Source organism: Paroedura picta, chromosome 17, assembly GCF_049243985.1.
Source record: "Paroedura picta isolate Pp20150507F chromosome 17, Ppicta_v3.0, whole genome shotgun sequence".
Taxonomy (NCBI): Eukaryota; Metazoa; Chordata; class Lepidosauria; order Squamata; family Gekkonidae; genus Paroedura; species Paroedura picta.
Window position 1 is genome coordinate 21,222,824 of NC_135385.1, and position 13,364 is coordinate 21,236,187.

A 13,364-nucleotide genomic window follows, 5' to 3' on the forward strand; every position below is an offset into this window, starting at 1 on the left:
CCCAGGTTCTTCAGTCACTGCAGAGAGGAGAGATTTCTTTTTGGAAACAGGATTGTCTACAAAGCACGCTCTAATCCGGCTCAGCGGCTAAGGCTTGACGGTCGTTACAAATGGGCCGCCGCCGCCTCCTGCAGCGAGAATCGGATCCTGCCACCTGTTTTGCTCGTTCTCACATTGCCTCCTGGCGCTAGTCTTCAGCGGTTGACTGCCTCTGAATGTGGAGGTTCCCTTAACCCTTATTCTAACCCTCCGCTCCCAAGAACTCATCCGTGGCCTTTGCAAAAGAGCACAGGGCTGGCTCAACAAGATCCTTTGTCCTCTCCTTCGATTGGCGTCTAAAGGAGCTACGCTGAATTAATCCTTTCCTTTTTGGGAGGGGGGAGAGAAAGAAGAGAAAGGGGCGCTTGGATCGCCTCAGACACAACCTTCTAGGGAGGGGGAAGCCGGACCTCACTTAATAAGCTCCTTTCAAACGCTGGAATAAAGCTGAGCTCCAGCCCAAGGCCAACCAGCCCAAGGCCAAGTCCCACGAGAACAGAAGCCCTGGATTGTTGGGCTGGACAAAAGCACACACAAAACCATCTAATCCCGCATCCTGTTTCCAACAGAGGCTATTCAGATGGCCCCAAGCAGAGGACGCAGGCGACAGGCTTCTCCTATCGCTTCCCCCAAATCCGGTTCACTAACCAACGGAGACCTGTTTCTCCTTTCAAACGCTGGAATAAAGCTGAGCTCCAGCCCAAGGCCAACCAGCCCAAGGCCAAGTCCCACGAGAACAGAAGCCCTGGATTGTTGGGCTGGACAAAAGCACACACAAAACCATCTAATCCCGCATCCTGTTTCCAACAGAGGCTATTCAGATGGCCCCAAGCAGAGGACGCAGGCGACAGGCTTCTCCTATCGCTTCCCCCAAATCCGGTTCACTAACCAACGGAGACCTGTTTCTCTCCCCACAACAGATGGCCAGTGAGGGAAGTGGGGCTGAGAGAGCTCTGAGAGAACTACTCTGTGCAAACAGCCCTAAGAGAGCTGTGACTAGGCCGAGGCCACCCAGCTGGCTGCATGTGGAGGAGTGGGGAATCAACCCCCATTCTCCAGGTTCAAGGCTGTTGCTCTTTAACTATTATCCCACGAAGCTGCCTTCTACTGGATCAGAGCCTTGATCCATCAAAGTCAGCCTCGTCTACACAGAAAGATCTCCTAGGTCTCAGATGAGAAGGATCAACAAGGACACAAATCGGACAGACGGCCAAATGTTCTGGCGAGCGCAAGGTTCTAAGGAAATGGACGTATTGAGGTCAGAAGAGATTTCTTTACTGCGTTTGCTTCACCACAAATTCTTTGTACCCCGAGGACCGAATGCCATAGAGCACGTGCAGAGTTGCATCTCTCCCAAAGGCGCTGTCTGTTTGTTTCAAGGGGCTTGGACAACTTGCACCTGCACAACAGCGTGCGATCGGTATCTGTGGCCGCACAACACACCCCTGCATGTTACCCTTGTAGGCGTCCAGGGAGTGTGTGTGTGTGTGGGGGGGAAGTCTCTGACTCAGTGACTGGATGCTAAGAGAGAGAGAGAGAGAGAGAGAGAGAGAGAGAGAGAGAGAGAGAGAGAGAGAGAGAGTTGTTATGTCTGAACAGCTCCTGTTCTTGTTTTGCATCTGGTTGCGCATCTGTATGAAAACAGCTCTGCAGGCATCTAACAGAAGACATCCCCCCCAAGCCTTGAATTCACATTTAATATATATATTGAGCGGGGGGGGGGGGGGAGTAGCCTGGAGGATCCCCCCTTCCCATCGCCTGGGGAAGTCCCTGCAATTTGTTTTTTGCTGGCTGGCTGGCTGGCTGGCAACCCCCCCCCCCCCCCGCTGCCGCTTGGCATCCCTGGGTGCTCCTCCCTCTTTTCCTTCCCAAATCAGCTCCCCCCCCTCCCGAATGCATGCCACTAACGTCACGGCTTGGGAAGCTTCCACGGTTCCATCTCTCTCCCGCTCACACAGCCCCCTCCGCGTTGCCCGGGCTCTGCAGACGGAGAGACCGACCCCCGGCTGCATTTGGAGAGGGTAAGGCGCACGAGGGCAAGGTTCGCCCGAGCGCCCTTGCAAGTGGGGAGCTGGTGTGTGTGTGCACATGTGTGCATGTGTGTACGGGGGGGGGGACGGATGCCTAATTTTGCAAAGATGGGAGGGGGGATTGCCTCGATCCTTGGGAAGGGAGAAGCCAGTGCTTCGTGACTCGGAGACACAACTGGAATAACTGGGAAGATTCCATTGCGCCGGGGTCAAGTTCGCAACGCCACCCAGTGCCCGCCTGGGGTTTGCGAGGCTTGGAGAGGGAGGCTCGGTGCCAGCCAGATGCAGGGGGGGTGTCTCCTCTGGGGGTCTTGGCTCGATCTGCGAGGTGCATGGCACCCAGGCTGGGGGTTGCCCCTTGGGGAAGGAGGAGGAAGGGTCTGGTGACGGGCAACTTTCCGTCCAGCGAGGCTGCCCTTGGAAGCGACCCCGCTCGGGAGACGCTGCAGTTGGGTGGACGTGTGTGCGTGTGCTCGTGGGAACGCAGAGGCGGGCTGGAGTCAGGTTAATGGAGCGTGGTGGGCTGACGCCTGGGGGTTTTTCACGGGGAAACCTATTCAGACAGATTTAAGAGGAGGAGAGATGTCTTTCACTGCCTGGGGGGGGGGGGTGAGGAGGGAGAGCGTCTGTTGGATACGGTTGCCAACCTCCAGTTGGGGGCTGGCGATCTCCCGGAATTACAATTGATCCCCAGGCGATAGAGATCTGTTTCCCTGGAGGAAATGGCAGCCTTGAAGGCAGACTCCGTGGCATTATACCTATCGCAGACTTCCCCAAACCCCACCCTCTTCAGGCTCCTTTGAATCTCCAGCCCAGAGCTGGCAACCCTGCCCTCAAACTTCCCATCTCAGCCCAAATTGATTGATGCGGGCTTCCGAGGGGACTGGAGGAGCTGAAAGCTAATTTCCCTTGCAAGGGAAACCAGGCGGCAGTCCAGCGCCAAAACAAAAATTGATTCCACAAAACTGGGTTTCCCTGAAACTCAGCTTGCCACCTTTGGGTTGAGAAATCCCTGGATATTTGAGGGGTGCAGCCTGGGGAGGGGAGGGATTTCCGTGGGGGATAACGCCATACAGCCCCCCCCCCCAAGCAGCCATTTTCTTCAAGGGATCTCTGTCACCTGGAGATCAGTCGGAATGCTGGGAGACTGCCAGGTCCCCCCTGGAGGTTGGCAACCCTATTTCAGATGCAGGGCATGCGTCTGGACTAGATATATTGTTTCCTTTCTCTGGGGGGTGGGCTTCAGCAGGGCGGAGAGACTGTGAAACGCAAGAGTAAAAAAAAAATGCAATCCTGTCACTCATAGCGACTGCGTGGCTCATGGATGGAGTGCCGTGGAGGCCTGAAGCCAGTTCTCTAGCGAGAAGCAAAATTAACCGGGGGAACCGGGGTCGGTCCTTCTCTCTTGAGCCTGAACCTCCCTCGCAGGGCTGTCATGGGGAATAACCAGAGAAGGAAGGGGAGGAGGGGGGAAAGGCACTCAATCAATCCATCAAATGTGAATTTGAACCGGAAACAGCGAAATACCGTGTTTCACTGATGCTGTGCCTAGAATGGGCGCAGAGTCTCAGGTTTTGAAGGACCGGGAAGGGTACCGTAAATCTTGCCGGAAGTCTTGTTCCGGGGCAACTGGGGACTTGGAGATCTGCAACGGAATGTCCTCCCGCTGATGCAACGTTAATGGCATTCCAATTTTTCATATTAATAGGAAGAACGCTGCCGGAGGAGACAGTGCCGAGACGGCGTTTCCGTTCCGTCCTCCTTGGCACGGTTCAAGTGTGTCCGCTTTGTACTCTAGGGGCACCACTGTTTGTCACTGAATGATCCCTGCTTGGGTGAGGGGGGGGGAGGGTGCTGGCATTCAAGCATTTAAGCCGCTTTCTCATGTGACTTTGCGGGGGCCGGAGAGCAGTAGCAGCAGCTGCATGGATTCTTCCCACCTGTAGAAAGCCACGTCCGTCGTGCCAGGGCCTGAACCCTCCTTGGGCCCAAGCTATGGCCTGCTTTCCCTGAAAGGTGGTGCTTCCGCCTGTTCACGGGAGCTGGAGAGCTCCGTCTGCATAATGCGCAGCTAGGCTCCTGTCCCCTCACATCGCTGGCCCCGGAGCAAATTGCTGACCAAAGTGGACTCCTTGCACATTCATCTGTGATGTGATATGACATGTGAAGTGTCACATTTTAGAGAGGGAATGGTCTGTCAAGTTCAACCTTTAAAATACGTCCTCGGGCGGATGCTGTGAGGTTCTCTGGCCCTTTACTAACATCTTCTCTCTCTTTCTCTCTTTTGCTATCAAGTTGCAACCAACTTACAATGTCCTTGTAGGCCAGGGTTTGCAAGGGAAGAAATATTCAGGGTGGTTTGCCATTACCTGCCTCTGTGTTGGATTGTAGCAACAACAACACAAAGTTGTGCGGCCACATTGGTCTGGGCAAAATCCAAAATCAAGAATGAAACAATACTTTTGATCAGGACCAATTCAATGGACACCAAACACGGGGCAAGCTTTTGAACTCCAGAAGCCCTCTCATTGTTGCCCCCCAAGCACCAAGAATTACTGTCCCAGGCAAAGAGTTCCATCTAGACCTTGGGGCTAAGAGCCACTGAGGGACCTCCGCTCCAGATGTTTCTCCAACCCCCTCTTGAAGCTGTCCGTTCTGGCAGCTGCTACCACTTCCTGCGGCAGGGAATTCCACGGGTGAATGACTTTTTGGGTGAAGGACCTCCTTTTATCTGCTAGCTGGTTTCCAAAGGCAATTGCACGGCTATCTCTAAAAGAGAAGCAAGGCATAAGATGCACTTCAGCGGATGAGAAATGAGATATCATTTTTAGTGATGTTTGCTGCATGGGAGTGATTCATCTGTGCAGGGTTACGATCCCTTCGGAGGTAACAAATACGAATAACCAGCTCTACCTGTCAGATCAAGATGGGTAGTCTGTCGGCGAGCTGGGACTCACAAAGGTAACTCCCCTGCCACCAATTTTGTTAGTCTTTCAGGTGCTACTGGATTCTTGCTCGACTGCCAGAGGTAGAATTGATTTCTCCGCTCTCATGCCTGTATCCTTAGGGTGGCCACTGATGTAACATATCACAGTGTGGTTAAACAACTTCCGAAGAGACAAATAGCTCTCCAGTAATCTGGACAGGAGACAAATTCAATGAAATCTCAAGTCACGTACCAAGCTAACATACAAAACCACAGCTGTCATGGTTTCTCCTGCAGCGCCAGCTCATTGGCCATGTAACACACAAACAAACAAAACAACAACAACAACAATTATGATTGAGGTCTGCTGGTCTCAAGATACGTTTTTAAAGTCATTGATTTTTTAAAAATCTAAGGCAGCAAAATCTGTTTTTAGGAGAGTTGCAAGGACTGACCTGGGGGACGGACGGGAGGTGTGTTCATGATGGCACCGGCGCACGCCAGTCAGCTCTGAGCACAGCAAGCTTGTGGAACCAGTTGGACCAGAACTTCCGACACTCAGAACACGGTGAGTGCACTTCGATGGTGCTCAGTTTGCATAATGCCTGTTTAAAACACCTCATCTCATAACGGCAGGGTGCAACTAAGGTTGCAGAGTAAAACCCAGAGAATACAATACACTGCTTTTCACTAGAGCTTCCAGGAGGCGAGAGACCTGTGGAAATTCCCTCCTACGCATTCGCCTGTCCTGTTGCCCTCCTATGTATTCATCGCAGTGGCTGGCAGGGAAAAGGGTAGGAGAGGCCTTGTGTATTACAGTACTGGAGAATTTAGATACGAAAAATGTCGTAACGCCTCTGAAGATTTTATGCTTCGTTTGCACAGTTATTTTTTTCTGTTAACGCCAAAAGAAGTTCTCTGCAGCTGCTGCCAAGCGTAATTCTGCTTGTACTTACTGCACAATCGCAAGCCCTTTATGCAGCAAGCAAGCAATAATGGAAATAGATCAGGCAGGAGAAATTACAAATGGCTGACAAAGCTGGTGTCAAAACGAGACAAGAAAGAGCAGAAGTTTTCTGGGATGTTTCAAACCTTCTTCCCCAAGAACAGCAGCCGTCTGCAAAAACTTGCTAATGAACGTTTCCCCGAACCTCCCGTGTGCGCAGTTGGGCTGTCTTTTGCCGCCCCGCAAAACGTCTGTTATGCCTGCTCCGGGACAGGCCTGCCTACAGGGAGCAAAGCGAAGAACCAGCAGCCCGGAGCTGAGCAGGCAAAGGGAATTATTCATGGGCCTTTGCCGCTCTAGAGGAAGTGCTGCATGGCACGGAATTACAGAGGGAATAATTGATGACAGGGGGCGGCTGGAAGGGATTCAACTGCGGGAGGAAACGTTTGGGGGGGTTTGTCACGAGAACGGCGCACGTTCAGACAGGGCGGGCCGGAACGGTCGTTTTGCCCTCGTAGGTTGGGAATAAGGTCGCCCACTGCTGGGGAAATGGCTCATGGGAATTGAAGGCCATGGAGATTTGGAGAGCCACAGTTTGGCCACCTCTGGCATGGACGGTGACCGCTATGTCCTTCTCCCCCTAGAAGACGGCTTCTCCGGAAGCCAGCTCTGTGGTCAGCGATGTTGCAGTGCAGACACGCCCAGGAGTTCAGCTTCGGGCCCCGGGCGCTGAAAGACGCGCTCATCTCCACCAACCCGGCGCTGCAAGAGCTCTACGCCAAGACCTTCACCCACGCCGAGAAGTTCTTCCTGTCAGAGGCCTACAACCCCCGCCGGATGCTCTTCTGCAGCTTGTTCATCCGGACGGCCTTCGACTGGCTCCTCAGCCACCCCGACGCGCCCGAGGACTTCGAGACCTTCTACTGTGCCCTGCTCAGGAGGAAGCCACGCTTCTACCGCAAGCACATCTACCTGCAGCCCATAGGTAACCACGCAAGACCAGCAGCAGGGGCAGGGGGGAGGGAGAAAGATGGGGCAAAGGAGGGAACAGAGCTGGTGTTCCCTGTTGGCGACCTCCTTCAGCCTTTTACGTGGATGATGATTTTATATCCTTTATATTATTTGTGCCCCCCTTTTCTCACCGGGTGGCCAAGGCGGCTTGCCCAGAGCGAGCCAGTGCAACCAACAGGTTGACCTGTTCCAGAGGGCTTTTCTGCGCAGATCATAGGGCTGCACTGACACAGCTGCTTTTGCAAATCTGCTTGGATAGACCAAGAAGGACCGTGCTGGTCTCGCGTATCACGAGGGTTGTGGTGGTGGAAAGTGTTGTTGGGTCCCCAACTTATGGAGTCCCCCATAGGGAAGTGACAGGGCAAGGGACGTTCAGGGGTGGTCTGCCGTGGCCTGCCTCTGCATCACAAGCCTGGCATTCCTTGGCGGTGTAGTTGAGAGCCAGCGTGGTGTCGTGGTTAATGAAAAGCTGCTTCTAATCTGGGGAATCGGGTTTGATTCCCCACTTCTCCTCCACATGCAGCCAGCTGAGTGACCTGGGGCCAGTTCTCCCTGAGCTCTCTCAGCCCCACCAACCTCACTGTGTGTCTGTTGTGGGGAGAGGAAGCTAGAGGCGTTTGTCAGCCGTTCTGGGGCTCCTTTGGGTTGTGAAAAGCGGGGTGTGAAAAACAGCTTTTCTACATGCAAGTACTAACCAGAGTCCTGACAGAGAGACACGCCATGGCGAACCACCTCCAAGTGCCCCTTGCCCGGCTGCCAGACGATCCTCAGATCCTTCTGGCTCCACAACACGCACTGTCCGAGGAATAAAATAAACACTTCAGAGTATTATCCCTTGACATGAGCACACGACCAACTTTGTGCAAATAACAAGACAGGGGGGGGCTCTCCCCTTGCTCCTTTCTTACATTACTGCATGGGGCATGTCTTTTTTTGTGCTCATGGGAAAACTGACCTGGGGGTTGCCTCTGCTTGTAGACCTGAGTGAAGGTCCCGCTGGGGTCTCTCTGCTGGACTCCCTCCGGAGCTGCGTCGAATCTTTCTTCCTGGGCCTCCGCGTCAAGTGCCTTCCGTCCGTCCCGGTGTCCTCCATCCACTGCTGTTACCGCAACAAGGAGGATTCAGACCGAGTTCAGCTCCACACAGGTAAGGAGACAAAGCAGGGGTGCAGTGCTGGCTTATCGCTCGGAATTACGACTGAGGTTTGGAGATCTGGAGAAAATGGCTGCTTTGGAGGGTGGGCTCAAGGGCGTCATGTGTTTTCTAAGCTCCTCCCCAGACTCCGCCCCCTGGAATCTCCCAAGCTGGAGTCGGCAGTTTTGGCAATGAGAGAGGTTCTGGGATGATAGAGAGGGCGTTGTAGCTCACCTACGCCTCCCTCTCCCCTTTAGAGAACCTATGGAATATTGTCCCAGCAGGGGAGGAAGGAATGAGGCAGGAAAAATCCAGTTTCCATGGAAGAGAGTTACACACCCAAGCATAAAAAACAAAGCCAGGTGGACAATGATGGTTATATTTTCCTTTCAGGGTTTGGCTGTTTTTGCTCTTTTGTTTTCAGGGTAAAAGGTACTAACCCAGGCCGGAAGGGTGTGTGTGGAAAAGACCCTCGATTAAACTGACATTTTCCGGGTGGGCTTTGTTTGCTCTATTCATCCTGTGTATCTTAGTGGCCTTTGGAAGCTTATGGCAATATTTGCCACAGAGCACAGAATTAAACTCTGAAAACATAGCAAGGATATTGACCCACTCCAGACCTAAGTAGATGAGTTGTCTTTCAGTGACTGATTACTATTTTGAGTTTTGCCACAACCCCAATAAGTAGGGATGCCAGCCTCCAGGTGGGACCAGAATTGTACCTCATCTCTTGAGTACTGAGATGTATATTCCTGCCCCTCCCAGGAATAAAAGAGCCCAAGCAGATGCTTCAACCCGAGCCAGCTGAAAAGTCCCAGCAGGGCTTCTGATTGGCCAACGGGAGATCCAATTGACTATGCAGATTAAAATAATGTTTCGGTGGCAACGATCATTCTCTCTCGCTCCTTTTTCCCAGAATATTTTTTAAATGATCCCTCTTCACCCCCACATTTGGGTTTCCACTGTGTGCTTGGCTCCGCCCCCCCCCCATGGCAGTCATTTTGGGGTTATGCCTGCTGCCCGGGGTCAGAATTCCAAAGGTGCCCGCATGCTTGGTCTATCATTTCTCCTCTGAGCTTGCTTCCAAATGCTAAGGTTTCCACATGCTCTGTCACTTCCCTCACGCAGATGGGATCCTGACCTTTCTGAAGAACAACAAGCCAATGGACGCCCTCTGTGTCTTGGGACTCACGCTGGCCGACCTTTACTCCTGTGAGACATGGAGCTTCACTTTTGGCAAATTCCTGCCAGGCCAAGGTACAATTCACGGGCTCATCCTCTTCCTATGACAGAGCAATAAACTCCTGCTCAACTGGGGCAATGAGTCACAGGCGTGCTTGGGACAGAAACCAGGTGGGGAATGAGGGATTTGGGGAGTCTGTACCTGGATCACGCTGCGGTTTAGAACCCTGGCTTGTGTGGAGCAAACGTGCTCAGATTCGCCCCGGCGTCTGCTTTTCTACATCATGGAGAGGTGCAAATCCTTAATAGCCCACTGTGAGAGATGGGATGGAGAGGAGACGGGCATGCACACGAGTCTTTGAGCATCTCTAGGTTTAATGCTTTTCAGTGCAGGTTTAGTGCCTGTAACTGCAGAATGCCTCCTGTTGTTGCAGCAGCCTCCTCCTTCCTTCCCTGGATGGTCCTATAAATCATCTCAGAAAAAAATAAAATATGACATTTTAGGCACGCAGTGTGCTGTACGATTGGTGACGTGAAAGACCTCTGCTTGAAACCTGCAGAGCAGCTGCCGTTCAGAGTAGACAATACTGACCTTGAGGGACCAAAGGTGTGATAAGGGAGCTCCATGCATTCCCTTCTCTTCCCACAGAAGTGGGCGTCTGCAGTTTTGCCAGGTTGTCCGGAGACTTCTCCCAGGCAGGCTGCACCACGCTGAACCCAACCTCACGCACGCAAGAGGGGCACCACGAAGCTGCAGAGCAGGCCACAAACCAAACGCTGCTGTTCAACATGCTGGAGATGCTGCAATGCTGCAAGGTGAGAGGTGCATGGCCCACCAAGAAAGGATGAGAGAAGGTGCATTACTAAAAGCCTCCTGTGTGAACTGTGCCCATGAGACAGTCCACTTTTAAGCCACTGGGACTCAACAATGTCTGGATTGTCCGAATAAGCCACACACAGCTGAAATCCCTCTGAAATGGACCTGGGTGCTCCAATCTGAAAGGCAACAGGCATTGGGTAGAAAGCCACTGCTTGAGTTTAGGGAAGAAAATTCTCCAAGCACAAAGCACATGGCGTGGGAGTGAAAACGTTAGGTTCCAATGCACGCTCTTCCCTTGGGAGCTTGTTAACCTTGGGCCAGCTGCACACTCTCCACCTAACCCCACCTCGCAGGGCTGTTGTTGTGAGGATAAAAATGGGAGGAGAAGAATGCCGTAAGCCACTTTGGGTCTCCAAAGTTATCAGAAAAAAGCTCTACTTTGATGGCTCTCAGGGTTCTTCCCCCCCCCCCTCGTTTACAGGTCACGTGCCACGAAATCTGCCACCTGATTGGCCTGGGCAACTGTCGCTGGCTCCAGTGCATCATGCAGGGAGCCCTGAGCTTAGATGAGGTGCTGCTGCGGCCGCTGGAGCCCTGCCCGATTTGCCTCCGGAAGCTGCAGTACGTGGTGGGCTTCAAGCTTATCGAGCGCTACAGGGTAAGAGAATCCGAGCGACGAACGCATGCATGTACCCTCTTTCTGTCGGGAGGGATTATTCCAATTGCCTCCTCTATCCACATCCACTTATCCATCCCAAATGGGGCAGAGTATCAGAAATAGGGAGCAGGGGCTATGCCGGGCAAAAAAAGTCAACTCAAGCAAGTGAGCCAAGCTGCATGGTCTTCCTGGAGTTGCCCCCCAAGTGGACCTAGCGCAACTTTTCTGCTTGGCCCGTAAAAAATGGCCATCAACCTGCACACTCCCTTCCGTGCCAGATCTGTTAACAGGTAACCTAATCACTTGACCCCTCCTTGGTCACTATTCAGTAGGTGAGCTGTTTTTTGTATCCTGATTTTTACTACCCGAAAGAGTCTCAAATCACCTCTCCCTGCAACAGACAGCCTATGAGGTAGGTGAGGCTGAGAGAGGCACTGAGAGAACTGTGACTGACCCAAGGTCATCCAGCTGGCTGCAAGTGGAGAAGTGGGCAATCAAACCCAGTTCTCCAGAGTAGAGGCTGCCACTCATAAACACTGGTTCTCAGCTGAAGACAGTTTTATTTGCAAATGCAGTTTGTTTTGTCTTGGTTATTATTGACAGCCCGACTTGGGAGTTTTTAAATGGTGACTTTTAACTGGAAAGGCTAAAATAATGGTGTCAAACAACAAAAGTATCAGATTCTAAGGATGATTATTCCCCGCATTTCTGATCCAGGGCAGGAGACATGGCCAACCCCGATGAATAATGCAGCCTGAGAATTTGAGTCACAATCTCATTTTCCTCCTGTTTGGTGCAGAAACTCTACGCCTGGACCCAAACCATCCTGGCAACCTGGCCCAGCCAAGCAGAGGCAGACCTGTCCGTAACCGATTATGCCATGCCTTCCAGTGCGGACTCCGGGATGGGCTGCGAGACCACCTCGGAGGCCGTGACGTCCCTCTCAGAGCCCCTGACTCCCGATACCTGTAGTCAGGCCGTGTCCACCCTACAGGATCTGGACCTCGACGAAGAGTCATGCGCGCTGACCGACGCTCCCAGCGAGGAGCAGCTGGGGGGCGCCCCCAAGCCCCTGGACATTATTAAGGAATATATCCTGTGGCTAGAGATGTGCATTGCTGCTCTGGAGAAAGATGTGTCCGAGGAAGAGCTCTTGCAAGTAGACAGGGCCGTGGATGCCCTGGCGCGCTGGGAAATGTTCACAGGGCAGCTGCCGTCCGTCCGGAGAGACTTGCCTTTACCCAGTGACAGTCCGGGCCTGAGAAAGGTCCTTGGAGACAAATTCTCCTCCTTGAGGAGGAAACTGAGTTCCAGAAAAATGGCTCGGACCGAGTCATCTCCTCGTCATTGGAGATGGGAGGACAGCTAGCGCCCTGGGGGCTCCGGGCCTGTGGGGAGGGGGCGGGTACGCGGGTGTGTTCAGTGTGGGTTTTGTTAGTCGCACTTCTTGTTACGCAGCTCGTCCTTCTTGCGACAAGTTCTCATTGTTTTTCCACCTGAGAAAAGGACCAAGAATCCAAACTGCAATAAAAGGCATTTTGATCTATTGCTTCTCCTGTCCTACCTGAGGCCCAATCCTACCTGAACGGAGAGAAATTATTATTAGGATGCTTCCTGGACTGCTGGAGAAAGGGGACCCCTCTCCCAAGGACAGGAGAGAAGCTTCAGGTTCTTTTACTCTTAGTCGGGGGGGCCTGACATTTTTGAGCTGGGCTACTGGCAACATGGGGCTTTGATTCGATCTACAAAACCAAAATTAAATCAGACGGGGAAAAGCCCATGCTAATCCATCGATGGCAAAAGCCAAGGACCCCAAGGGGATTTGGCTGATCCTGTTCAGGTGAGAAGTCCACAGATCTTCTCACACTTTGTCAAGTTTGTGTCTCCAGAACTGGAACTGCTGCGAGGCATTTGGGGGGGGGGGGGAAGGAAGCAGCCAGCATTTGAGAAACTATATAATACTTTTTCACCACCAGTTGCCTCTGGGAGGGAGGAGTTTCAGCTATCCTATGAGGAAGGGTGTGTGAGCTTTAGCTTCCCTGAAAGGCCATGAGCATAGGAAAAGGGGAAAGGTTTCAAACACCCCTCCATGTGCAGCGTTGGAGAGAATGGGAGGAACGCCACGGCCTCGGTCAGCGCTTGCCCCAAATGACAGAAGACAGTGGGAGGGATTGTCTCCACGTCCCGTATGCTGACCTTAAATGTGTGGAGAGCATGGGAAAAGGGGCACCGAATGTAGGTCATGTTGCTATTTCTGGCTTTTATGCAGCTCAGGGGAAAGCACTTAGCAGGTGCCGTCAACTGAAACCAACTGGAGTCCCACAGTCAGGGCAAAGCATGAAACACCCCCAAACAAGGGTTTCTTGCCACAGGTCACCCAGTTTAATGTCTGCACCAAATACCAAAAGGCTGGAAGACTTCCCAGGAGTTTTAAAGCTTAAACAGCCCAGGACTTTCAGTTCTCCTTTGCTGGCTTCCTCCCATTCCAGCGTTGAGTGGTGAGCGACAGAGACCAGTGTCTCCCCTCTTTCTCAAAACCATTGCCTGACAAATCTTTGTTTGGCACCCCAGGTCTCAACTCCCATCTCTTCCCTCCCCACTGCCCAGGCACGGCAGAG

The 13,364-nt window shown here is 52.7% G+C and overlaps 1 protein-coding gene across 5 annotated transcripts; it reads left to right on the forward strand.

Annotated features, from left to right (window-relative positions):
- Positions 1-1,183: 1,183 nt before the first annotated feature.
- AMZ1 (archaelysin family metallopeptidase 1) lies at positions 1,184-12,292 on the forward strand. 5 transcript variants are annotated; one of them, XM_077316633.1, is made up of 9 exons: positions 1,979-2,060; positions 3,778-3,845; positions 5,432-5,563; positions 6,586-6,926; positions 7,931-8,098; positions 9,215-9,343; positions 9,918-10,084; positions 10,570-10,746; positions 11,546-12,292. In XM_077316633.1, the coding sequence occupies exons 4-9, from the start codon at positions 6,623-6,625 to the stop codon at positions 12,113-12,115; spliced, it is 1,515 nt and encodes a 504-aa protein (XP_077172748.1). In that variant the 5' UTR covers positions 1,979-2,060; positions 3,778-3,845; positions 5,432-5,563; positions 6,586-6,622; the 3' UTR covers positions 12,116-12,292. The 5 variants fall into 5 exon arrangements, with proteins under 5 accessions (XP_077172750.1, XP_077172746.1, XP_077172747.1 ...); XM_077316635.1 differs by lacking the exons at positions 1,979-2,060; positions 3,778-3,845 and adding an exon at positions 1,184-1,297; XM_077316631.1 differs by lacking the exon at positions 3,778-3,845 and having other exon boundaries at positions 1,915-2,060.
- The last annotated feature ends 1,072 nt before the right edge of the window (positions 12,293-13,364 follow it).